We start from the raw sequence: 27,074 nt of genomic DNA on the forward strand, positions 1-27,074 counted from the left end.
TAAACACACACCCCAATAATGAGTGCCCTAGTTTTGGAGCTCGACTACCATTTGTCTTTTGTTATTACAGCTTGCGTCGCTGTCCGTGGTGCTTAAAAAAAAATCTACTCGGAGGTTTCGCGTAATTAGCTGATGGACAAAAAAAAAGGTGCATGACTAATATAAAATTTGTATCTGGACATCCATAGCGGCGCCGCTCGCAAATCCTGTCGGTGCTTTGGGGTGAATATGAGAAAAAAAAAGAAATCCTACATCTAAAAAATCAATGCCATGCAGACTGTGGGGGAAAGTAACAAGGACTCCAGTGCCTCAATTTGTTTTTGTTTGGGCCCGAGCACCAACTGGCACGAGAACCTTATTGTAATGCAAAGGATTAGGGCCCTATATATATATTAGGGCTGTCAAACGATTAAAATTTTTAATCGAGTTAATCACAGCTTAAAAATTAATTAATCGTAATTAATCGCAATTCAAACCATCTATAAAATATGCCATATTTTTCTGTAAATTATATATATATATTCTGTAAAATAAATTGTTGGAATGGAAAGATAAGACACAAGATGGATATATACATTCAACATACGGTACATAAGGACTGTAGTGGGCATTTCACTCTACTGTCATTTAAATCTGTCTGTGCTGTCCTCACTCCGAAGCGTCTACTTTTTCCAAAGCTAGACAGCTAGTGAACGACGCCTTAATAATTAGACTTCTTCCTTTTTCATCTGATTTATTAATAAAATGACCTCAAACCATTGTCCTCTTTAGACCGTCGTAAAACTACAAAATAAAAGTACACAATTATTGCATTAGCAACAACGTTAGCTTAGCACGCTATACAGGTTCACTAAACATAAACAAAAAGTGTCTCATACAAAAAATATAACATTTCGCTTACTAACATAATATGTACATTCTTTACAACAACCATACTTACGGACAAATCTTGTCCAAGGATCATATAAGCACAACATTATCAGCCCGAGACGTCGTGCAGCCATAATGAACTGGCAAGAAAACAATAAACCATGTCGCAAAGCAACCACAAGAGTTCGCTATTGGACAGCACAAAAAGCCTTGCTGTAAAACGTACCAAAAGGCAGAATACTTTCTGAGCGGGACATGTGCGTTAATTGCGTCAAATATTTTAACGTGATTAATTAAAAAAATTAATTACTGCGCGTTAACGCGATAATTTTGACAGCCCTAATATATATATATATATATATATATATATATATATATATATATATACACACACAGTGGGGAGAACAAGTATTTGATACACTGCCAATAAACCCATTGGCAGTGTATCAAATACTTGTTCTCCCCACTGGATGTATATATATAGTATATGTAAAGTGGGGAGAACAAGTATTTGATACAGCCCTAATATATATATATATATATATATATATATATATATATATATATATATATATATATATATATATATATATATATATATATATATATATATATATATATATATATATATATATATATATATATATATATATTAGGGCTGTCAAAATTATCGCATTAACGCACAGTAATTAATTTTTTTTTTTACACTGCCGATTTTGCTGGTTTTCCCACTTGCAAAGCATGTAGAGGTCTGTAATTTGTATCATAAATTCTCTTCTACTGTGAGGGACGGAATCTAATACAAAAAAACCCCAGAAAAATCACAGTGTATGATTTTTAAATCATAAATTTGCATTTAATTGCATGAAATAAGTATTTGATACATCACAAAAATCCAACTTAATATTTGGTACAGAAACCTTTGTTTGCTATTACAGATACCAAACGTTTCCTGTAGTCCTTGACAAGGTTTGCACACACTGCAGCTGGGATTTTGGCCCACTCTTCCATGCAGATCTTCTCCAGAGCCTTCAGATTTCGGGGCCGTTGCCGGGCAACACCGACTTTCAGCTCCCTCCATAGATTTTCTGTCGGGTTCAGATCTAGTGACTGGCTAGGCCACTCCAGGATCTTAAGATGGTTCTTACGGAGCCACTCTTTAGTTGCCTTGGCTGTGTGCTTTGGGTCATTGTCATGCTGGAAGACCCAGCTTTAGGGCTCTCACTGAAGGAAAGAGGTTGTCAGCCAAGATCTGGCGATACATAGCCCCATCCATCCTCCCCTGAATCCGGTGCAGTCGTCCTGTAACCTTGGCAGAGAAGCAGCCCCAAAAAATGATGTTTCCTCCTCCATGTTGGACCTTGCGTGCGCTGTAGGATTTTTAATCCATGACGGCGTAATGTGTTTCCGATGGTTTTCCTGGAGACTGCGGTTCCAGCTCTCTTCAGGTCATTGACCAGGTCCTGCCGTGTAGTTCTGGGCTGATCCCTCACCTTCCTCATGATCAGTGATGCCCCACGAGGTGAGATCTTGCATGGAGCCCCAGAACGAGGCTGATTGACCGTCAACTTGAACTTCTTCCATTTTCTAATAATGGCTCCAACAGTTGTTACCTTCTCACCAAGCTGCTTGTTTATTTTCCTGTAGCCCATCCCAGCCTTGTGCAGGTCTATTATTTTATCCCTGATGTCCTTACACAGCTCTTTGGTCTTGGCCATTGTGGAGAGGTTGGAGTTTGTTTGTTTGAGCATGTGAACAGGTGTCTTTTATACAGGTAACAAGTTCAAACAGGTGCAGTTACTTCCGGTAATGAGTGGAGAACAGGAGGGGTTCTTAAAAAAGAACTAAGAACCGAAATATTTACTAGTTGGTAATGTATCAAATACTTATTCATGCAGTTAAATACAAATTTACTATTCAAAAATTATACAATGTGATTTTCTGGATTTTTGTATTAGATTCCGTCCCTCACAGTTGAAGAGAACTTATGATACAAATTACAGACCTCTACATGGCTTGCAAGTGGGAAAACCAGCAAAATCGGCAGTGTATCAAATGCTTGTTCTCCCCACTGTATGTATGTATGTCTGTCTGTCTGTCTGCCTGTCTGTCTGTCTGTCTGTATATATATATATATATATATATATATATATATATATATATATATATATATATATATATATATGGACTGTATATATATTTTTTAATTATTAAATTTATTAGGATCATGGAAGCTTCCACTTGGGGAAAATAAATACATACAGTATATCCTGTATATACATAATATAATAAAAACATACAGTACTGTGCAAAAGTTATAGGCAGGTGTCCTGCTAAAACGTTTGCACAGTACTATATATATATATATATATAGATATAGATAGATAGATATATTAGAGAAAAAATATTTTTTTTAAATGATTTTTTTCTTTGATTAAAAATATATATTTTTTTGATTGAAGCAACTTTTTGGGGGATTGAATGAGTTAGACACAAATGTCCTAATCATAATATGGCCCCAACACAAAAAGGATGGCTTCAATTAAAGAAATCGTCTTCAATGAAAATTTAAATGTTCAAATGCAAATTTTTCAATCTCAGATATTTTTTTTGCAATTCAAAAACTTTTTTCTATGATTGAATTTTTTTTTTTTTTTGATTGAAGTGATTTTTCTTTTTGAAAAGGAGCAACCTTATTTTATTTTTTTGGGATTGAATAATAAAGAGAAACATGTCCTAGCCAAAATGTGGCCCAAACACAACATTACTTCGATCAAAAAGTTGCTTCAATCAAAAAAATCAAAAAATGAAAATAAAAATTAATCAAAGAAAAAAAGGCTTTCACATGTTTTTTTTTTTTTAGTTTTTTGAGTTTCAAATTTATTTCTGCATTCACTTTTTTATTTTTATTTTTTTTTTTTATTGAAGTGACTCTTTTTTGGTTGAAAATACATATTTTGATTTGAACTTTTTTTTGGATTGAATAATAAAGACACAAATCTACCTCCATATGGCTCCGCCCAGGGGATACAATTTTGGACTGGGGTAACTACATTGGCACGACACAGGCGGGCGTACCAAATTCAATGGATGACGATCTTGGCGAAAAGTATTGCCTAAGCAGCCTGATTTAGAATTCCCCTCAAGAATAATGGAAGACAAAAAAAAACAAAACGCTCTTTTTCAACTTATTATTATAAATATTCTTTTAAGTTAATTTTATTGCTGACACTGCGTTTCGGGGTCATCAACATCTTCCGCCCCCCTACCCTAAAAGTCAGACTCCGCCTATGGATGAATGGTTTTTCCTTGAACCTCGTCAATGACTTGCTACGCCCCTGCTTCACTCGACAAAGAAGAGAGGCAGCAGGAGAGAGAAAGAACGTTCGAGAGAGCGAGATGGAGAACGAGAGAGAGGAGAGGAGGCGGTGTTTAGTGACAAGAGGAGGAGAAACCTCCAGCAAGTCCGCTCATCTTGTAGCCCGCAGTGTGCCAGTCGGTCTCCGACACCAGAGTAGCTCACACTGGTCACCGGAGTGCTCGCAACTTGGACTTACTGCGGATTTAAACGCCGCCGAACGTACGTAGGTGAGTGAAGCTTCTTTTATTTATGGAGTATGTACACGCGAAAGTAAACAGTCGCAATTTGTTTGACTTTAAAGCTGAGAAATAAAAGCCGAGGGGAAAGTGTTTTTGTTTTGTTCAACTCGCAAAGATGGAATATTTCAACACCGCAACTCTCCTTTGTTTGTGATTCGATTTAAAGATACATCGCACTTCAACATAAAACAGTGCTAGCTTGATTAGCTTTAATTTTCCATTGTGCCATTTGGATCAATACCTGCTACCTTATGTGCTGGAGTTCCAATGGCGCTATTAAGGGTGGACAGAGGTGGCGACGGCCCCCCGTTTTAAATATGTTAGCTAGGGTGAACAAACGTCCTCTTTTGCCCGGACAAGTCCTACTTTCACGTAGTATACTCGCTGTCCGGGCGGGTTTTATAAATTCATAAAAATGTCCGTTTTTTAATGATTTTTTTACGGGACCAATTTGAAGAGAATCCCTCCGGCCACTGGGTGGCAGCAGTTGACATGGCTCCTACTAGAAGGGAGGGAAGGAGTAGTTCATCTTGTTTTTATTGGCAGTTTACCCCTATCATGAGGCATTACAACGCCAGAAGTTTTTTTTTTTTTTTTTTTACGATAAATACGTATATAATGGCAACTAGGGTTGTTCCGATCATGCTTTTTTTGCTCCCGATCCGATCCCGATCGTTTTAGTTTGAGTATCTGCCGATCCCGATATTTCCCGATCCGATTGCTTTTTTTTGCTCCCGATTCAATTCCAATCATTCCCAATCATTTTTCCCAATCATATACATTTTGGCAATGCATTAAGAAAAAAATGAATAAAACTCGGACGAATAAATACATTCAACATACAGTACATAAGTACTGTATTTGTTTATTATGACAATAAATCGTCAAGATGGCATTTATATTATTAACTTTCTTTCTGTGAGAGGGATCCACGGATAGAAAGACTTGTAATTCTTAAAGGATAAATGTGAATTTTTATATTGTGACTAAATATTGCCATCTAGTGTATTTGTTGAGCTTTCAGTAAATGATACTGTAGCCATGCCCAAATGCATGATGGGAAGTGCAACCATGACTGTGCATATTGGCACCAGTTGATATATCTTCTCAGCGTTGGGAAATGAAATAGGGTGTTAAGTTGGGTTGTTCCAATCAAGTTTTTTTTTTTGCTCCCGATCCGATCCCGATCGTTTTAGTTTGGGTATCTGCCGATCCCGATATTTCCCGATCCGATTGTTTTTTTTTTTTTTGCTCCCGATTCAATTCCAATCATTCCCGATAATTTCTCCCGATCATATACATTTTGGCAATGCATTAAGAAAAAAATGAATAAAATTCGGCCGAATATATATATTCAACATACAGTACATAAGCACTATATTTGTTTATTATGACAATAAATCCTCAAGATGGCATTTACATTATTAACATTCTCTCTGTGAAAGGGATCAACATATAGAAAGACATGTAATTCTTAAAGGATAAATGTGACTTTGTATATCGTGACTAAATATTGCCATCTAGTGGATTTTTATGAGCTTTCAGTAAATGATACTGCAGCCATTTAACTTCTGCCCAAATGTATGATGGGAAGTGCAACCATGACTGTGTGTAATGGTACCTATTGATATATCTTCTCAGCGTTGGGAAATAAAATAGGGTGTTAAGAAAAAGATGAACTACTACATTGCTTCTCCACATTGCTTCCCACGATATTTGTAATCGTAGCGAGAGGGATTGTAAGGCTTAAACCAATTAATAAAAGGCTTCAAAGGCTGCCAAAATTCTCTCTACTCATTTTATGTTGCTTTTAGCTCTATGTATACGTAAAACGGTGCCATTTTTGACTGAACGCGACGATGCGCGAGTGGGTAGTGTCTGCGCATGCGTTCATTGCGTTATATATTTTAATGTTATTAACGCCGTTGCGCGATAAATTTGACAGCCCTACTTTAAGCCAAAACTAAAGACTCTGGATGAGTGTAAGACATTTTGTCTGTAATGTTAAATACAATTAGAAAACGATTTCATTAAAAACATTAAAAAAAAAAAAAAAAAAAATATATATATATATATATATATATATATATATATATATATATATATATATATATATATATATATATATATATATATGTATATATATATTTATTAGGGCTGTCAAACGATAAAATTTTTTAACTGAGTTAATTACAGCTTAAAAATTAATTAATCGTAATTAATCGCAATTCAAACCGTCTATAAAATATGCCATATTTTTCTGTAAATTATTGTTGGAATGGAAAGATAAGACACAAGATGGATATATACATTCAACATACGGTACATAAGGACTGTATTTGTTTATTATAACAATAAATCAACAAGATGGCATTAACATTATTAACATTCTGTTAAAGCGATCCATGGATAGAAAGACTTGTAGTTCTTAAAAGAAAAATGTTAGTACAAGTTATAGAAATTTTATGTTAAAACCCCTCTTAATGTTTTCGTTTGAATAAAATTTGTAGAATTTTCAATCAAAAAATAAACTAGTAGCCTGCCATTGTTGATGTCAATAATTCCTTACACAATGCTCATGGGTGCTGAAGCCTATAAAATCAGTCGTACCCAAGCGCCAGCAGAGGGCGGCAAAACTCCATAAAACACAATTAACAAGTGAGCGTTTCACTGTACCGTCATTACATTGTGTCTGAGCGGGGCATCTGCGTTAATTGTGTCAAATATTTTAACGTGATTAATTAAAAAAAATAATTAACGCCCGTTAACGCGATAATTTTGACAGCCCTAATCAGAGGTTGCGCTAGACTTTTTCGTTGTCTGTCATTTTGACTGACAGGGTCATAAAAATCCGGTCATAATCTATTTTTACCCGTCACTTAAATTTTTAAAATGATGATAATAACATTGTGGGGACCCTTTGTTTGGCATAATTCACCTTCCGTACTTGTGTGTCCATTTGGCCGAGCGCGTTAGCGGCTACGACACAGTCACGTGACAATTTTCATTCATTTTAAATTAATATTCTGTCCGAACAAGCTTAACAGAGAATCCACACATCAAGCAGATGAATATGTAACTTTTTCTCCGCAGTGACAAAAACAGCTGACTGTGGCCCCAGTAGGTAGGTAGCCTACCATATGTAGCATATGGAACAATGAAATTAAAAGTTCACCTGCTGTGGCCTGAACGTAGTTTTCACACCTTCCTCCTGGTGCTAATGGACTTGAATTGCGTGCCCGCTTGGGCAGTTCCTGTTTTTTCACCTCTTTTATCAACACCATCGTCGTTTTGGGGCTTTTTGAAGAAACTTCGGACCCTCAATTGCCTTGACATTTTTCAGAGTAAGGCCAACGACGTCATGCATCAAGGGAGACAATAGCTAATTAATATGCTCACTCGCCACCCTGTGGTCTGGGGTGTGAATTGCAACCTGTCAAAATGACGGATGGACTTCAGTTTATTCCGTCACCGTTTTAAAAAATCGGTCAACGACGGAAAATATTCAGTTAACGCGACCCCTGGCCCTAATATATATATAAATATATATATATTAAAAAAAGGCATGTCCGATATTTTTTTTGCCGATTCCGATACTTTCAAAATGACGTGATCGGACCCGATCGATCGGCATCGACATCTTTAATGGCAACTGTTGACTTCTGTCGGAGCTTTGACTGTAAAATCCAGTTTGGTGTCGCATCGTTGCGCTGCCGATGAATGTAAACTTTTATAGCAAAGTTTGATTTTTGCGTCAGCTAGCTAGCATTAAGCGAAACCGCGCTAGGCATTATGGGAAACGTAGTTCTGAACTGCTACGTTTGGAAACATGCTGGTTGAATAGTTTGTCAGTTTATTTCGGTTTTTGTTTGTGTGCAAATTAGAACTTAGAATGAGAATATAATTTGAACGGGAATACCAATTTGTCAAGGACAATTTTCGTGTTAGTAATTTATAAAAATGTTTAGTTGGCACATAGCCCACTGTGTGTATGCGAATTGACTGGACTACATTTCTATGGGTCTGCATGATATATTATATATTAGGAGTGGGAACCTCTTGTTACCTCACGATACGATACGATTTTCTATACAAAGCTCACGATAACGATTATCGATACATTGCTCAGGAAATCATTCTAGGATATTCCACAAACAAAGAATAAACAGAAAAACAACTTTCTACTGTGAATTGGAATGAGTTTATCACTAGTAGACGTCCAATCCGTTTGAAGTGGGAGGGATGGCAGTGAATGAACGAATGTTTCCTCCTCCATGTTTCACAGTTGGGATGGTGTTCTTGGAGTTGTACTCATCCTTCTTTTTCCTCCAAACACGACAAGCCGAGTTTAGACCAATTTTGGTCTCATCCGACCACATGACCTTCTCCCATTGCTCCTCTGGATCATCCAGATGGTCAGTGGCAAACTTCAGACGTGTCTGGACATGCACTGGCTTCAGCAGCAGGACCTTGCGTGCGCTGTAGGATTTTAATCCATGACGGCGTAATGTGTTTCCGATGGTTTTCTTGGAGACTGTGGTTCCAGCTCTCTTCAGGTCATTGACCAGGTCCTACCATGTAGTTCTGGGCTGATCCCTCACCTTCCTCATGATCAGTGAGATCTTGCATGGAGCCCCAGAACGAGGCAGACTGACCATCAACTTGAACTTCTTCCATTTTCTAATAATCGCTCCAACAGTTGTTACCTTCTCACCGAGCTGCTTGCTTATTTTCCTGTAGCCCATCCCAGCCTTATGCAGGTCTATTATTTTATCCCTGATGTCCTTACACAGCTCTTTGGTCTTGGCCATTGTGGAGAGGTTGGAGTTTGTTTGTTTGAGCATCTGTCTTTTATACAGGTAACAAGTTCAAACAAGTGCAGTTACTTCCGGTAACGAGTGGAGAACAGGAGGGGTTCTTAAAGGGATCCTCTATTTTTAAGACAAGAAATTCTTAAAAGATAAATGTTAGTATGAGTTATAATAATTTGATATTAAAACCCCTCTTAATGTTTTTGTTTTAATAAAGTTTGTAAAATGATTTTAAGCGTGTTTCGTCGCAGTGCGTGACGTCACTGGTCCCGTTGACGAAATTCCAGCGTGTCACTCGTTAGCTTTCCCAACATGTCGTCAGTTCTACCCTTCCTGTTTGAACCAGATCTGAAAAGTGAAGAGCAAGACCGCACTGTCGGTCGTTCACAAGACGAGCTTCAGGGAAAAATGTGTGCAGCAAATACCTGATAAGACAAAAGTTGGGCAAAACTGGTGATGCGAGAGAGTCCTGTTGGGAACTCCGGTTGGGAGCGAGAGTGTATGCTGTCCGGTTTTATTAGCAGATATTCAAGGTAAGCATATTGCGTTTTCAAACTTATCCCAATATAATTATGTAGATTGTTAGCATCCAGAGCTGTCGTGTGCTTTACATACAGTGCAGGCCAAAGAGCACACCGTGCGTAATCCATGTCTTGTACATTGTAACGCGTGGTAGCTAGGATATGTGTATAAAAGTACCAGAAAGGGGAGAGGCTTCCACTTATGCACATTTATTCACAAAAAATAATATTTCCACCTTGACCACTCTTCACTCGGGAGCTCAGCCCTGACTAACTCCAACATTGTTGTAAGGTCCAGTCACTGTCGTCACTGTAGCGTGCCGTAGTGCTTTAATTATTTAGTATGATTTGGGGAAAACTCCCACGAAGAATAGTCAATAAAAAAGATAGCAATAGTAATCCAAATCCGCGTTTTTTTACTCACTGGAAGATCCAGGAATTAGACCGATCCCATGGCAATGTCGTAGCTGCGATCAGGCCGTTGTCCACGAAATAGACTGATCCGAAAAGCCGCCGTGGGACCGACGAATCAAAAAAATGGACGGATCCGAAACCAATATTGCAGACGCGGTGGGACCGTCAGATCCAGAAAATAGACGGATGCCTTACTTGACTGAGGATCCAGGAAAAATGTTCGGGCGCCAGTTGTAACGCGTGGTGGGTAGGATACGTGCATACAGGGACCAAAAAGGGGGAGAAGCTTCCACCTATGCACTTTTATTCACTAAAAATAATAATTCCACCTTTGACCACTCACTTCACTCCCCTTGTTTCCATTTGACTGGAAATTGCATCCAAAAGCAGCACATCGTGGCATTTTACTTCGCGAGTTTAGGCAGCAACAAGCAATTGTTGAACACGAAAAATACAAATGACGTCATCACTGCGAGCCCGCAAACCATGGCGCCAACTATTGGTCAAAATATGGACTAAATATTATAAAATATTGCCATTGATTTCACATTTTATGTGTTTCTAACAACATATTTTAGTACAAGAGAACAATTGTGGGTTATTAGAGCCGACATGTATTTAAGTCAGTACTTCTCAAATAGTGGGGCGCGCCCCCCTGGGGGGGCGCAGAGCGATGCCAGGGGTGGCGCGTGTGACCCCGGGGAACATGTTTTTTTTTTTTTTTTTTGCCGTACTAGAATAAAGCGTACTTGCACATCCACTCAGTTGGTGGCAGTGGCGCTCTCATTTTCAAAGTGCGCACAGTATTTTTGAAGTAAGCAAGAGCACATGGAAGAGATTCATGAAGAGTTGGAGAGCTGTGCGCCGTTTTCGAAAGCCGTTTTTCGGCCGGACTCACGCAGCGATCCACTGTCTTCTCCGGTTCTCACGTGACTGCCCGAGAAGTACCATTTTCGGCTTGGGATCGTCACGACGACCGCCCTCACCTACGGTTCTCCCTCGGCCGCCGAGAATGCGCTTTTTTCGGGCCGTTTGCCTTTTGGCTTTGAATTTTAATACAGTGGTAGACGAGGAAAGACCACTGTTTACTGTGTCTAAAAATGATTATTGCGGACAGCCGAAAGCCAAATCAAGTAAGACGCCACTTAAAGACATTAGACCCCAATCTCATTAATAAGCCGCTTGGCTGTTTTTCAGCGAAAACGTGCCGAATATTGCCAACAATCGTCCCGCTTTGTCAGTGTTATATCAGTAAACCAGTGAGCACTGTTAGCATGCTCGGTGCAATATAACCCCACATCATTGCAAACTGGAGGTGACACTGGGAGCAGCGAAAATAAAAACTGTTCTTCTGTCCAATGACACTTTTTTTCTTCTTCTTCTATTCAGCTTGTTTTTTCGGTCAAATTTTTTGGCATATTGTCCTCATGAGTTAATGTTTCTAATCAATTTGAATTTGTTATTATTTACTGATTTTATTTTTCAGTATCAAATGGTCAAAAATGTACCTTGAGTATATTTTTACAGTTTGGATGTGACTTTTTTTTTTGTTTTTTTTTTGTTTTTTTTAATTCAGGCAAATTGATGCGCGTTGTCTTTTCTGTTACAAACAAAACAATGTTAATAAAGTTATACTTTATAAGTTGATCTGTTATTTTCCCTAATAGAAAAAAAAGGATACAATGTGAGGCAGAGGCGTACTTATAATAGTAATATTATAGACAAATGATACTATTTACAGTGACGGCAGAGTTTGGGGGGGGCGCGAAACATTTACGTCTTCCTAGGGGGGGCGTAAGAGAAAATAATTCAGAAGCACTGATTTAAGTTAAAGGATCACTTTAAAAAAGAACTAAGAGCCGAAATATTTACTAGTTGGTAATGTATCAAATACTTATTTCATGCAGTTAAATACAAATTCATTATTTAAAAATTATACAGTGTGATTTTCTGGATTTTTGTATTATGGCTTGCAAGTGGGAAAACCAGCAAAATCGGCAGTGTATCAAATACTTGTTCTCCCCACTGTATATATGTATGTATATGTTTTTGTTGTTGTTGCAAACAGTGGTATCGGTATCGGCCGATACTGCACAGCCAGGTATCTGTATCGGTATCGGGCCCAAAAAATGGTATCGGTGCAACACTAGTATACAGTGTAATGTCAAGACCGCGAATATAAGACGGCCCCCTCTTTTTCAGTCTTATTTCAATGCAAAACACACCATCGGGCCAATACGGTAATACTAACATTCAACCAAAGTGTATGACTAGGTGTAGTCTTTCTGATAATTTTCCACTGGTCTGTTTACTCCAAGAATATCATTAAAACCTGAAATGAAAGCTTTGAGTTTTGGTGTGCCACCCCCAAGATTTGAAGTGGCCCACATCTGGCCAACCTTATGAAAAATTTCATGAGGCGCCACTGTTGAGCTCAGCTCGCCCCTTGTCGTCACTGAACTACTCAGTCCGTTTTATGTGCTTTTCTTTTCTTCTTTGTCTTCCAGAAGATGTTCTTCTCTCTGCTCCCTGTTGTGGCTCTAATGCTGAGCACACAGTCTGCGGCGTCTGGCACCACCGACGACAGGCGACTGACTACTGTGGGCCAGCACTCCAAGGACAGATCCTGGAACAGATACAGAGATGTGAGTTTCTTGGGAGCCACTAAATCTAACCAAAAGGGACAAGTAATTAGATTGTGTGCGCGTGAGCGCGTGTGTGTGTGTGTCTCACTATGTCCTTCATACACCCTAGATGTGTGCCAGAAGGTACCATACACCTGGTGGAGATGCGGCAGAATGCCGTTAGATAACTTGTTTGTATGACTTTGCGTTACTCTTTCAAGTACTTCACTTACCGTATGTACTTGTGTATGACTCGTCCCGGCAGATAGGCCTAGTCTGTGGTTAGAAAAGTAGCTATTTTCGGTTGAACCTGCAATATGAGAGATTTTTGGGCAAATTTTTGGACCAATTTTTTGAAAAACTATAATTCGTTTCAAGCTATACTAAAGCACCACGTTAAATTTGCTATGAGCCAATATCAACAAGAAGTGACCCCAAAATGCCTCCAAAAGGAAGTGACTCTAAAATGCAGTGAGTGACCCAAAATCAATAGGACGTGACCGCCTAAATGCCCCAAAACAACAGGAAGTGACCCCCAAAATGTCCCCATATCAAGAGGAAGTGACCCAATATCAACCGGAAGTAGGTGACACCCAAACGGCCCCCAAATCATCAGGAAGTAACCCAGTATCAACAGGAAGTGACCCGATATCAACAGGAAGTGACATCGAAGTGCCCTCAAAATAATAGGAAGTGACCCAATATCAACAGGTAGTGACATCAAAGTGCCCTCAAAATAACAGGAAGAGTGCCGATATCAACTGGAAGTTACCATCAAATCTAAGGTGACCCAATATCAACAGGAAGTGACCCGATTTCAACAGGAAGTGTTATCAAATTTCCCAAAAAATAACAGGAAGTGACCGATATCAACAGGAAGTGACATTGAAGTGCCCTCACAATAATAGGAAGTGACCAAAGATCAACAGAAAATGACATCAAAGTGCCCTCAAAATAACAGGAAGTCTTCGATATCAACAGGAAGTTGACCCCAAATATTAGGTAAGTGACCCGGAAACAACAGGAATTAACCCAAAAATGCCTTTAAATCAGCAGGAAGTGATTCCGAAATGCTCCCAAATCAACAGAAAGGGACTTAAGTTTCTTGAAAAACCGTGAGACCGAAATATGGTATTTGACATATGGCAAATAGGCTTTTGGCTATATGGCAGCTTCTTTGGAATATGGAAAGATTTCTTTTGGCATATGTCAAGTTTTTGTCATATGGCAAAATGGCTTTTGTCATATGGCAGTTTTTGGGGCATATGGCAAACTGGCTTTCAGCATATGGCAGTCTTTTTCTTAACTATGGCAGTTTGTTTGACATATGGCAAAATGGCTTTGTGCATATAGCAATTTTGTGGGCATACAACAGTTTATTTGACATATGGCAAAATGGCAGTTTTGGGGCTATATGGCAAATTGGCTCTTGGCATATGGCATGTTTTTTTTTTTTTTTGCATATGGCAGTTTTTTGACATAAGACAGTTTATTTGACATATGGCAAAATGGCTTTAGGCACATGGCAGTTTTGGGGTATATGGCAAACTGGCTTTTGGCATATGACAGTTTTTGGGGCATATGGCAAACTGGCTTTCAGCATATGGCAGTTTTTTGGCGTATGGCAGTTTTTTTCCAAACATGGTAAAATAGCTTTTGGCATATGCCAATTTTTTGGCATTGGGCAAAATGGGTTTTGGCATATGGCAGTCTTTTTCTAAACTATGGCAGTTTATTTGACACATGGCAAAATGGCTTTGTGCATATAGCAATTTTGGGGGCATATGGCAGTTTATTTGACATATGACAAAATGGCTTTAGGCACATGGCAGTTTTGGGGGTATATGGCAAATTACTTTTGGCATATGGCATTTTTTTGGCGTATGGCAGTGTATTTATTTTTTTTTTTTTACACATGGTAAAATAGGTTTTGGCATATGCCATTTTTTGGGCATTGGGCAAAATGGTTTTTGGCATATGTCAGCTTTTCTGAACTATGGCTGTTTATTTGACATATGGCAAATGGCTTTGGGCATATGGCAAAATGGTTTTTAGCATATGGCAGTTTTTGGGGCATTTGGCAGTTTATTTGAGATATGGCAAAATGGCTTTTGGCACATGGCAAAATGCTTTTCTTTTTCTTTGCAGAAGGCTGTTTTTAGGGGCATATGGCAGTTTATTTGACATATGGCAAAATGGATTTGGGCACATAGCAGTTTTTGGGGCATACGGCAGTATATTTGACATATGGCAAAATGGCTTTAGGCACATGGCAGTTTTGGGGGTATATGGCAAACTGGCGTTTGGCATATGGCATGTTTTTTGGCGTATGGCGGTTTATTATTTTATTTACACATGCTAAAATAGCTTTTGGCATATGCCATTTTTTTGGGCATTGGGCAAAATGGTTTTTGGCATATGGCAGTTTTTCTGACAATTGACAAAATGGCTTTCATGACATGGCAGTTTTGGGGTTATACGGCAAGCTAGCTTTTAGCATATGGCATTTTTTGGGCTTTATGGCAGTTTTCATTTTTTTACACATAGTAAAATAGATTTTGGCATATGCCATTTTTTTGGAATATGGCAAAATGTTTTTTGGCATATGGCAGTTTTTCCGAACTATGGCAGTTTATTTGACATATGGCAAATGGCTTTGGGCATATGTCTAAATGGTTTTTGGCATATGGCAGTTTTTGGGGTATTTGGCAGTTTATTTGACACATGGCAAAATGGTTTTTGGCAGTTTTGTGGGCCTGTGGCAAACTGGCTTTTGGTATATGCCATTTTTTTCTGGCATATGGCAGTTTTTGTTTTTTTTTGACACATAGTAAAATAGTTTTTGGCATATGGCCGTTTTTTTGACATACAACAGTTTATTTGACAAATGGCAAAATGGCTTTCATGACATGGCAGTTTTTGGTTTATATGGCAAACTGGCTTTCAGCATATGGCAGTTTTTTGGCGTATGGCAGTTTTTTTTTCCCAAACATGGTAAAATGGCTTTTGGCATATGTCATTTTTTTGGAATGGGGCAAAATGTTTTTTGGCATACGGCAGTTTTATTTATTTATTTATTTAAATATGCCAAATGATAGAAGATAGAAGCCATTCGGATTCTGGAAAAGCTGCCATATGCCTAAAGCCATTTTGTCTTATGTAAAAAAATAAAATAAAATAAACTGCCATATGTCAAATGACAATATATTCTGAAAAAAAACTGCCAAACGCCATTTTATCATTTGTCAAATACCACTTTTCGTTCTTGGCCCTGCTGAGTTTCTTTGCAGAAATCAAGCCTCTGCATCGACTGATGCTTGACTGCTACTGAGGCTTGTTAACACTCCAGCAATGGCGGCCACCGCTAGAGGATGACATCCACAAATCTCTACTTGGTTTAGTCAATAGCAGGCTAAAGTGCTTAGCAATGCGAACATTTCACAATGTTCAATATAGATTCGTTTCCTTATTTTGCATGTCTGAACTTTAATTCACTGAGAATCACCCGTACGTGGTAGCCATGAAACAAAAAAGGTCACAATGTTTCTCCTATCCTTTGTACCTTCTATCCCCTCTAATCCTACACTCCACAGACAGTTTGCAGATAATGACTTGCAGTAGACTAGGTAGACATTTAAATCCACAAACACACACTGCAGGTGAAAAGCCCCCGGCTGAAGGCGAGACAAATGCTCGTTCTCACATCACGGCTCCGCCGGATGTGTAAGGCAGGCTCTAATAAGGCCAAAGTTATCTTACGCTTTGTTGAAATCTCCCGAGAATACGCGTGCTGTTACTAGTGGAGCATCGTGCATAATAAGGCCGGTCATTACTGTGCTGACACCAATGATTGCAACAGCTGCTAAGACTGGGAAGGTTCGCAGTTGGGTAAATTAAGGAAAGTGTATTGTTCATCAACTAGTTAGAGGCTAGAACCTACAAATGACAGAATATGATTGGCTAGATTTGCTCTTATGGTTGGTAGAACAGGTCACTTCCTGTCGACTTTGAGGTCTTTCGAAGGCACTTCCTATCGTTATCGGGTCACTTCCTGTTGATTCCGGGGCATTTCGAGTCACTTCCTGTTGATTTTAAGGCAGCCAGTGAAGTGCCTGGAGCGCAGGGGTGATGTGCTCTCTTCTATTGGTTCCTGTTAAAAGTCTTGCTGCTGCGTTTTGGACTAGCTGAAGGCACTTCCTATTGTTATCGGGTCACTTCCTGTTGATTCCGGGGCATTTCGAGTCACTTCCTGTTGATTTTAAGGCATTTCTGGGTAATTTCCTGTTGATATCGGGTTGTGATTTTTGACCAAAAACTTACTATTACAGCCCATTGACATTGAAGTGGCGCCCTAGTAACTCAATGCCATTGACAGCCATGTACGTCCAAATTTCAAATTAATTTTCAAAAGCAGAAAAAACATGCGTGGTTCTGATTTTTTACCATACCCTTACCATTACAGCCCATTGACATTTAACTGGTTCTCAAGTAAGTCGATACCATTGCCAGCCATGTACGTTCAAATTTCCCATTCATTTTCAATGGCAGAAAAACATGTATGGTTCTGATTTCTTACCATACATTTACCATTACAGCCCATTGACATTTAACTGGTTCTCAAGTAAGTCGATACCATTGACAGCCATGTACGTTCAAATTTCCCATTCATTTTTAATGCCAAAAAAACATGTATGGTTTTGATTTTTGACATTACAGCCCAATGACATTGAACTGGCGCTCAAGTAAGTCGATGACATTGACAGCCATATACGTCTAAATTTCCCATTCATTATCAATGGCAGAAAAACGTGTAGTTCGATTTTTGACCAAAAACTTACCATTAAAGCCCATTGACATTGAACTGGTTCCCAAGTAAGCCGATGCCATTGACAGCCATGTACGTCCAAATTTCCCATTCATTATCAATGGCAGAAAAACACGTATGGTTCTGATTTTTGACCGTACATTTACCATTACAGCCCATTGACATTTAACTGGTTCTCAAGTCGATACCATTGACAGCCATGTACGTTTAAGTTTCCCATTCATTTTCAATGCCAGAAAAACATGTATGGTTTTGATTTTTGACATTTCAGCCCATTGACATTTAACTGGTTCCCAAGTAAGTCGATGCCATTGACAGCCATATACGTCCAAATTTCCCATTCATTTTCGATAGCAGAAAAACACGTATGGTTCTGATTTTTGACCATACACTTACCATTACAGCCCATTGACATTGAACTGGTTCCCAAGTAAGTCGATGCCATTGACAGCCATGCACGTCCAAATTTCCCATTCATTATCAATGGCAGAAAAACATATGGTTCTGATTTTTGGCCAGACACTTACAATTACAGCCCAATGACATTTAACTTGCGCCCAAGTAAGTCGATGCCATTGACAGCCATGCACGTCAAAATTTTCCATTCATTTACATTGGCAGAAAAACAAGTCTGGTTTTGATTTTTGATCATACACTTACCATTACAGCCCATTGACATTGAACTGGTTCCCAAGTAAGTTGATGCCATTGACAGCCATGCACGTCCAAATTTTCCATTCATTTACATTGGCAGAAAAACAAGTCTGGTTTTGATTTTTGATCATACACTTACTATTAAAGCCCATTGACATTGAACTGGTTCCCAAGTAAGCCGATGCCATTGACAGCCATGTACGTCCAAATTTCCCATTCATTATCAATGGCAGAAAAACACGTATGGTTCTGATTTTTGACCGTACATTTACCATTACAGCCCATCAACATTGAACTGGCGCTCAAGTAAGTCGATGACATTGACAGCCATATATGTCCAAATTTCCCATTCATTTTCAATGGCAGAAAAACATGTCTGGTTTCGATTTTTGACCATACACTTACCATTACAGCCCATTGACATTGAACTGGTTCCCAAGTAAGTCGATGCCATTGACAGCCATGCATGTCCAAATTTCCCATTGATTATCAATGGCAGAAAAACATAGGGTTCTGATTTCTGACCATACATTTACCATTACAGCCCATTGACATTGAACAAGGTCCCAAGTAAGTTGATACCATTGACAGCCATGTACGTCCAAATTTCCCATTCATTTTTAATGGCAGAAAAGATGTATGGTTCTGCATGGCAGATTCATTCAAAGAGGAGATTTAAAACGTGACTTGGAACACATTCACTCCTACTTTTTTATTTTCCATATGGGCCTTCAAGTGTGTTTGTTCCCGCTTTACAACAAAGGGGGGGAGGGACAGGGTGCGGCTGAAAGAAGCTGATTATCCGAAGCTACCAGTCACCTTCAAAAGCATGTATCCCCTCTGAGGAACTACTTCCCAGGCAGTATTTCCCACAATTAAGCCAAGACTCTGCTGAACAGCCGTCACTCTTTCTTATCGCCAAGCAGTGTTGTCCTCCATTTCTTTTTCTCCCGTTAAGCCGCCTTCATTTTTTTCTCCTCCACACGGTTTATCATCTCCACTCTCACCCAGCTCTTCCTTCCTCTCCGGTTTTATACTACACTAATTCCAAATGAAAGACCGCCCTTCAAAATAAACCCCCTCTCTCTTGTTGCTTTCGACCGCGCCCGCCCTCATCACGCGCGTCCCTCGACGAGCTATCGATCGCAAATGAGAAATTGCAGATTCAATCTTCGGCGGACGACCGGGTAAATATTGTCCCCGTTGATACCATTTTACAGGGACTGGACGGACGTGTGTTCTGCCACACGCATACAAAGCCACCCACGCTCTCGCGCGCACCCTCAGGCTCTCAACGAGATTGATCGGATAAATTATAGCGCTCGGTAATCCTGACGTGCGCAACAATGTAATCAATAAGAGTGTGAGACGCAACGACACGGAAAAAGGAATGAGGGAAAGTTGGGTCACGGGCAGTGATGTTTTTGACAGTCCTTTTGTTTGGATGTATTTATTTAGCCAGATGTATGTAGGCATTCTGGAAATGGTTTAAAAAAAAAAACAAAAAAGATGAATAATATCATGCATTTACATAATTGTTTTTACATGATAATTATCATGTAAAAATGATCACGTTTTTCATGATAATTTTCATGTAAACACTAGATACTATCATGTTTTTACATAATTATCATATTTTTACATAATTATCATGTAAACACATGATAATGATCACATTTTTACATCATATTATGACATTTTTACATGATAATTATCATGTGTTTGCATAATTTTCATGTAAAAACAAGATACTATCATGTTTTTGCATAATTGTCACATGTTTACATACTTGTTTTTACATAATTATCATGTAAACGTGATAAGTATCAGTTTTTACATGATAGTATCACACTTTTACATGATAATTATCACTTTTTTTTACATCATATTATAACTTTTATATGCCAAACACGTACATAATTTTCATGTAGAGATGCTCTCATGTTTTTACATCCTTATCACGTGTTTACATCATATTATGACATTTTTATATGATGATAATCATGTTTTTGCATGAAAATTATGTTTTTAAATGATACTATCACGTTTTACATGATAATTATTACTTTTTTACATACCTGTTCTTACATGATCATTATCATGTAATGTTTTTACATCATATTATGACATTTTTACATGATGATTATCACGTTTTTCATATTTTTCATGTAAAAACAAGATACTATCATATTTTTACATAATTACCACAATTTTACATGTTTGTTTTTACATCACGTTTACATCACGTTTTTACATTATATGAAATTTTACATGATAATTATCATGTGTTTACATAATTTTCATTTAAAAAGATACTATCATGTTTTTGCATAATTATCACATTTTTACATACTTGTTTTTACATGATAATCATCATGTAAACACATAATTATCACGTTTTTACAGCATATTATAACATTTTTACATAATTATCATGTGTACATAATTTTCATGTAAAAACAAGATACTATCATGTTTTTGCATAATTATCATTTTTACATACTTTACATACTTGTAAACATTTGATAATTATCAGTTTTTACATGATAGTATCACGTTTTTACATGATAATTTTCATGTAAAAAGATGCTATCATGTTTTTACATTATCACGTGTTAACATCATATTATGAAATTTTTATATAATTATCACGTTTTTGTTATGTTATGTAATTATGTTTTTAAATAATGCTATCACATTCTACATGATAATTATTACTTTTTTACATAACTGTTTTTACATAATTGTTTTTACATGATCGTATCATTTTTTTTACATGATAGTATCACGTTTATTTTTTTACATATCGCTTTAACATGGTAATTATCACTTTTTTAAATGACAAGTATGACGTTTTTACATGGTAATTTTCCACATAAAAACAATATACTATCATGTTTTTAAATAATCATCACATTTTTACATATTTGTTTTTACATGATAATTGTCATGTTTTTACATCATATTATGACATTTTTACATAATTATCACATTTTTACATACTTGTTTTTACATGATAATTATCATGTAAACGTGATAATTATCAGGTTTTACATGATAGTATCACGTTTTGACATGATAAGTATCATGTTTTTTTAAATTGTAACTTTTTTATATGCTAATCACCTTTTTACATAATTTTCATGTAAAAAGATGCGATTGTGTTTTTATATCATTATCACATGTTAACATCATATTATGACATTTTTATGTAATTATCACGTTTTTGCATGAAAATTATGTTTTTAAATACCAACATGTTTTACATGATAATTATTACTTTTTTACATAACTGTTTTTACATAATTATCATGTAATGTTTTTACATCATATGACATTTTTACATAATGATTATCACGTTTTTCATATTTTTCTTGTAAAAACAAGATACTATCATATTTTTACATAATTATCACAATTTTACATACTTGTTTTTCTGTGATATTTATCGTGTAAACACATGATAATTATCACGTTTTCACATCATATTATGACATTTTTTACATGATAATTATCATGTGTTTACATAATTTTCATGTAAAAAGATACGATCATGTTTTTGCATAATTATCACATTTTTACATACTTGTTTTTGCATGATAATCATCATGTAAACATCATATTTACATCATATTATGACATTTTTATGTAATTATCACGTTTTTGCATGAAAATTATGTTTTTAAATACTATCATGTTTTACATGATAATTATTACTTTTTTACATAACTATTTTTACATAATAGTTTTTACCTGATCGTATCACTTTTTTACATGATAGTATCACGTTCATTTTTTACATATTGCTTTAACATGGTAATTATTACTTTTTACATGATAATTATGACGTTTTTACATAATTTTCACATACAGAAATATACTATCATGTTTTCACATGATAATTATCACATTTATACATATTTGTTTTTACATGATAATTATCAGGTTTTTACATGATATCTGGTTTTTACTTGAAAATTGAGTTTTTACTTGGTAGTATCACGTTTTTATTATAATATCATGTTTTTACATGATAATATCTAAAAATGTGACGATTATCATAAAAATTTTATAATATGTGTAAACAGGTAAACTTCATTCTTCCAATGCCAGTGAATACTAGCAGTCCCCGAATGAGATTTTGTTTGGCGTCGACTGTGGCACAGCTAGACTTGAAACTCAAGTGCTAAAAACAGATTTGAAGGCAGCAGACCCTGAGGAAGAACCGTCTGATTGCGTATTAGAAGCCACCAGTGGTGTGACAGCTTCATTAGTGGCAAAAGAACCACTAAGAAGAAAAGCATGCCGTCTTTGACGTCTCTGGTTGTACGCTGACAGGAAACCCATGCTGATCTAAATAAGATTTGCACGTTGACGCAAAGCTAGAGTATATTTACCAACAATAGAACAAGACATCTCTGCTTGTAAATATGATCGAACGGCCATTCCCATGTGACTCATGCCACAGGCATCCACTCTGCGCGTGCTAATGGACATGCTAACCCGAACGGAGTGATGTTTCAAAGTGTAATTTCAGCTTTCGAAGTGAAAAATCACTCAAAACTACCCAGGATTATGTCACACGGCGGCCGGGTTGTCGATTGTCTTCGCCAAAAATGTTCAAATAATTTTTCATAGCACTGTACGTACACCTAGTGTGACTTACAAAAGTCTTTGTTTTAGCCTCTAAACTAGATGAATCGGCAGCACCTCTAGTTGCTGCTTTCAATCAAGCAAGTCGACTCAATTTTGTCTTTGATGCTTCGAGACACAATCAATCGTCAATCAATTCCACACAATTGTCACTCCTTAATTAGAAAGTAAGCATTTGTACCATGCTACGTTTTTTTTTTTTTTTTTAGTTGTAGCAGTACTCTCAATAAATATTTGAGTGTTTTCGCTAAAGTGCTATGTAGGAAAGCACACATGCAACACTAATGCGTGTTGCGCAACATTAAATTAAGTTGGATTACGGCGTGATTGATCAGCGCTGTTGATTCTGTTCTGCACAATAATCATTCTATTCCCACTTGGCTTCTCGCAATCAGTCTCAGCCACACATTGTCCTCCCCTCACTACCACGTAATGAGCTTTTATCTTCAGCTTTATTGCGCTCTGTATTATGTTATTGTGTGTGTCGTCTTCCGCTCGCCGTCCCGCCATCTGGACTGCTTCGCTCATTAGAAATACTGCAACCAAACAGTAGTCAATATTTAAATGGCTGAAGGAACTCAATTGCGCATTGCCAATAATAGCCATTGTACCATCTATAGTATTCCTTTTGTTTTTCCAATGGCATTTCTTCCCAGCCAAGACCGTTTAACACACCGACGTTGTTTTTTTGAAGGAAAAAGTGACATCATAAAAACACAACTTGTCCAACAGTTGTCTGAATTACATCATTTACATATAAAGAAAAAAATAGGATATTGAAACACCCATCGCTAATAATTTTCTTGTGGCAAAAATGTACAATTTCGTCAAAATTTGCCAAAAATTTTCCCAGGGCGAAGTGTCATATGTCACCACATAAAAAAGCCATCCATCCATCCATCCATCCATCCATCCATCCATCCATCCATCCATCCATCCATCCATCCATCCATCCATCCATCCATCCATCCATCCATCCATCCATCCATCCATCCATCCATCCATAACTTACAACCGACCGACCGAGCAACCAACCAAAACTTAGAACCAACCAACCAACCGACCAACCAACCAAAACTTAGAACCAACCAACCAACCAACCAACCAACCAACCAACCAACCAACCAACCAACCAACCAACCAACCAACCAACCAACCAACCAACCAACCAACCAACCAACCAACCAACCAACCAACCAACCATGAAAACCAACCATTTAAGCAAACGATCAACCAACCATGAGAACCAACCATTTAAGCAAACGATCAACCAACCATGAAAACCAACCATTTAAGCAAACGATCAACCAACCATGAGAACCAACCATTTAAGCAAACGATCAACCAACCATGAGAACCAACCATTTAAGCAAACGATCAACCAACCATGAGAACAACCATTCAAGCAAACGATCAATCAACCATGAGAACCAACCATTCAAGCAAACGATCAACCATTCAAGCAAACAATCAACCAACCATGAGAAGCAACCATTCAAGCAAACAACCAACCAACCATGAGAACCAACCATTCAAGCAAACAATCAACCAACCATGAGAACCAACCATTCAAGCAAACAATCAACTAACCATGAGAAGCAACCATTCAAGCAAACAATTAACCAACCATGACAACCAACCATTCAAGCAAACAATCAACTAACCATGAGAACCAACCATTCACGCAAACAATCAACCAACCATGAGAAGCAACCATTCAAGCAAACAATCAACCAACCACGAGAACCAACCATTCAAGCAAACAATCAACCAACCATGAGAACCAACCATTCAAGCAAACAATCAACCATTCAAGCAAACAATCAACCAACCATGAGAACCAACCATTCAAGCAAACAATTAACCAACCATGAGAACCAACCGTTCAAGCAAACAATCAACCAACCATGAGAACCAACCATTCAAGCAAACGATCGACCAACCATGAGAACCAACCATTCAAGCAAACAATCAACCAACCATGAGAACCAACCATTCAAGCAATCAACCATTCAAGCAAACAATTAACCAACCATGACAACCAACCGTTCAAGCAAACAATCAACCAACCATGAGAACCAACCATTCAAGCAAACGATCGACCAACCATGAGAACCAACCATTCAAGCAAACAATTACCAACCATGAGAACCAATCATTCAAGCAAACAATCAACCAACCATGAGAAGCAACCATTCAAGCAAACAATCAACCAACCATGAGAAGCAACCATTCAAGCAAACAATCAACCAACCATGAGAACAAACCATTCAAGCAAACAATTAACCAACCATGAGAACCAACCATTCAAGCAAACAATCAACCAACCATAAGAAGCAACCATTCAAGCAAACAATCAACCAACCATGAGAACCAACCATTCAAGCAAACAATTACCAACCATGAGAACCAATCATTCAAGCAAACAATCAACCAACCATGAGAAGCAACCATTCAAGCAAACAATTAACCAACCATGAGAACCAACCATTCAAGCAAACAATCAACCAACCATAAGAAGCAACCATTCAAGCAAACAATCAACCAACCATGAGAACCAACCATTCAAGCAAACAATCAACCAACCATGAGAACCAACCATGAGAACCAACCATTCAAGCAAACAATCAACCAACCACGAGAACCAACCATTCAAGCAAACAATCAACCAACCATGAGAACCAACCATTCAAGCAAACAATCAACCAACCATGAGAACCAACCATTCAAGCAAACAATCAACCAACCATGAGAACCAACCATGAGAACAACCATTCAAGCAAACAATCAACCAACCATGAGAACCAACCATGAGAACAACCATTCAAGCAAACAATCAACCAACCATGAGAACCACCCATTCAAGCAAACAATCAACCAACCATGAGAACCAACCATGAGAACCAACAATTCAAGCAAACAATCAACCAACCATGAGAACTCACCATTCAAGCAAACAATCAACCAACCATGAGAACCAACCATTCAAGCAAACGATCAACCAACCATGAGAACCAACCATGAGAACCAACCATTCAAGCAAACAATCAACCAACCATGAGAACCAACCATTCAAGCAAACAATCAACCAACCATGAGAACCAACCATTCAAGCAAACGATCAACCAACCATGAGAACAAAGCAACCAACCGACCGACCGACCGACAGCAATGTGACAATAACGGCTCCATACATATAAGAAACAGTGCAACTAAATATTCAGAGAGATTGAGACAGCTGTTTTTTCTCAGTGCTGTAATGTCAGACAGTCCTCCGCAACAAATCCCCAGCAAAAAAAGTGCTTCAATATCTTCCCAATTTTGTCAAATCATGCACAATTCGATCACATTAGACAACCATACTGAGCAGTTACCAAACACTAAAACATACAGTAAAAAGGTTGTCCGCCCGATTGCCTGCCTGAGCGGTCCACTGTCCGACAAAGCCAATGCAACCCTGCCCTGCAAACACTCAAGATGCTAATTGGAGCAATGTGTGGTTTTGCGAGGGTGAATGGGAATGACTCATGAGGACCTCAATGCTCCCAAAAGATATGCTGATTAGGGTCAGCTGACCCTTCTCTGGGTATAAAAGTCATTTGTATCAACTGATCCACCCTTGGTAGTTCCCCTAAAATGACCCCAACTCAAAAGGAAGTGACCTTAAAATGCCACCAAATCAACAGGAAGTGACCTGTAATCAATCAGAAACATCCTCAAATGCCCCCAAATCAACAAGGAGTGATCTGATATCAATAGGAGGCCTAAAATAGTCCCCAAATAAAAAGAAAGTGACACTGAAATGCTACAAAATCAACAGGAAGTGACCTTGAATAGTCCTCAAATCAACAGGAATTGACCCTTTATGAACCAGAAACACCCCCGACAGCCCCCAGGTCAACAGGAAGTGATCCTGAAATGCACCCAAATTAACAGGAAGTGACCCATTATCCATCAGAAACGCTCTGAGGTACCCCAAAATCAAGAGGAAGTGACACGTTATCAAACGGGAAAACCCCCAAATTTCCCCGAATCAACAGGAAATTACCTGATTTCAATAGGGCGTGACCCTGAAATGCCCCCAAAATCAACAGGAAGTGAC

The 27,074-nt window shown here is 37.9% G+C and overlaps 1 protein-coding gene across 3 annotated transcripts in view; it reads left to right on the top strand.

Moving 5' to 3' along the window:
* The first annotated feature begins 4,298 nt into the window (after positions 1-4,298).
* The window catches only part of spock1 (SPARC (osteonectin), cwcv and kazal like domains proteoglycan 1), a 197,706-nt gene continuing 174,930 nt past the window's right edge, over positions 4,299-27,074 (top strand). Inside the window, exons 1-2 of one of the 3 annotated variants that reach the window (XM_057849465.1) lie at positions 4,299-4,458; positions 12,724-12,861. In XM_057849465.1, coding sequence (XP_057705448.1) covers positions 12,727-12,861 — 135 coding nt within the window. In that variant the 5' untranslated portion in view covers positions 4,299-4,458; positions 12,724-12,726. The remainder of the gene's footprint in view (positions 4,459-12,723; positions 12,862-27,074) is intronic. The other 2 variants (XM_057849466.1, XM_057849467.1) reach the window with 2 other exon arrangements.

The sequence above is a fragment of the Corythoichthys intestinalis genome, chromosome 11, assembly GCF_030265065.1.
Source record: "Corythoichthys intestinalis isolate RoL2023-P3 chromosome 11, ASM3026506v1, whole genome shotgun sequence".
Lineage (NCBI taxonomy): Eukaryota > Metazoa > Chordata > Actinopteri > Syngnathiformes > Syngnathidae > Corythoichthys > Corythoichthys intestinalis.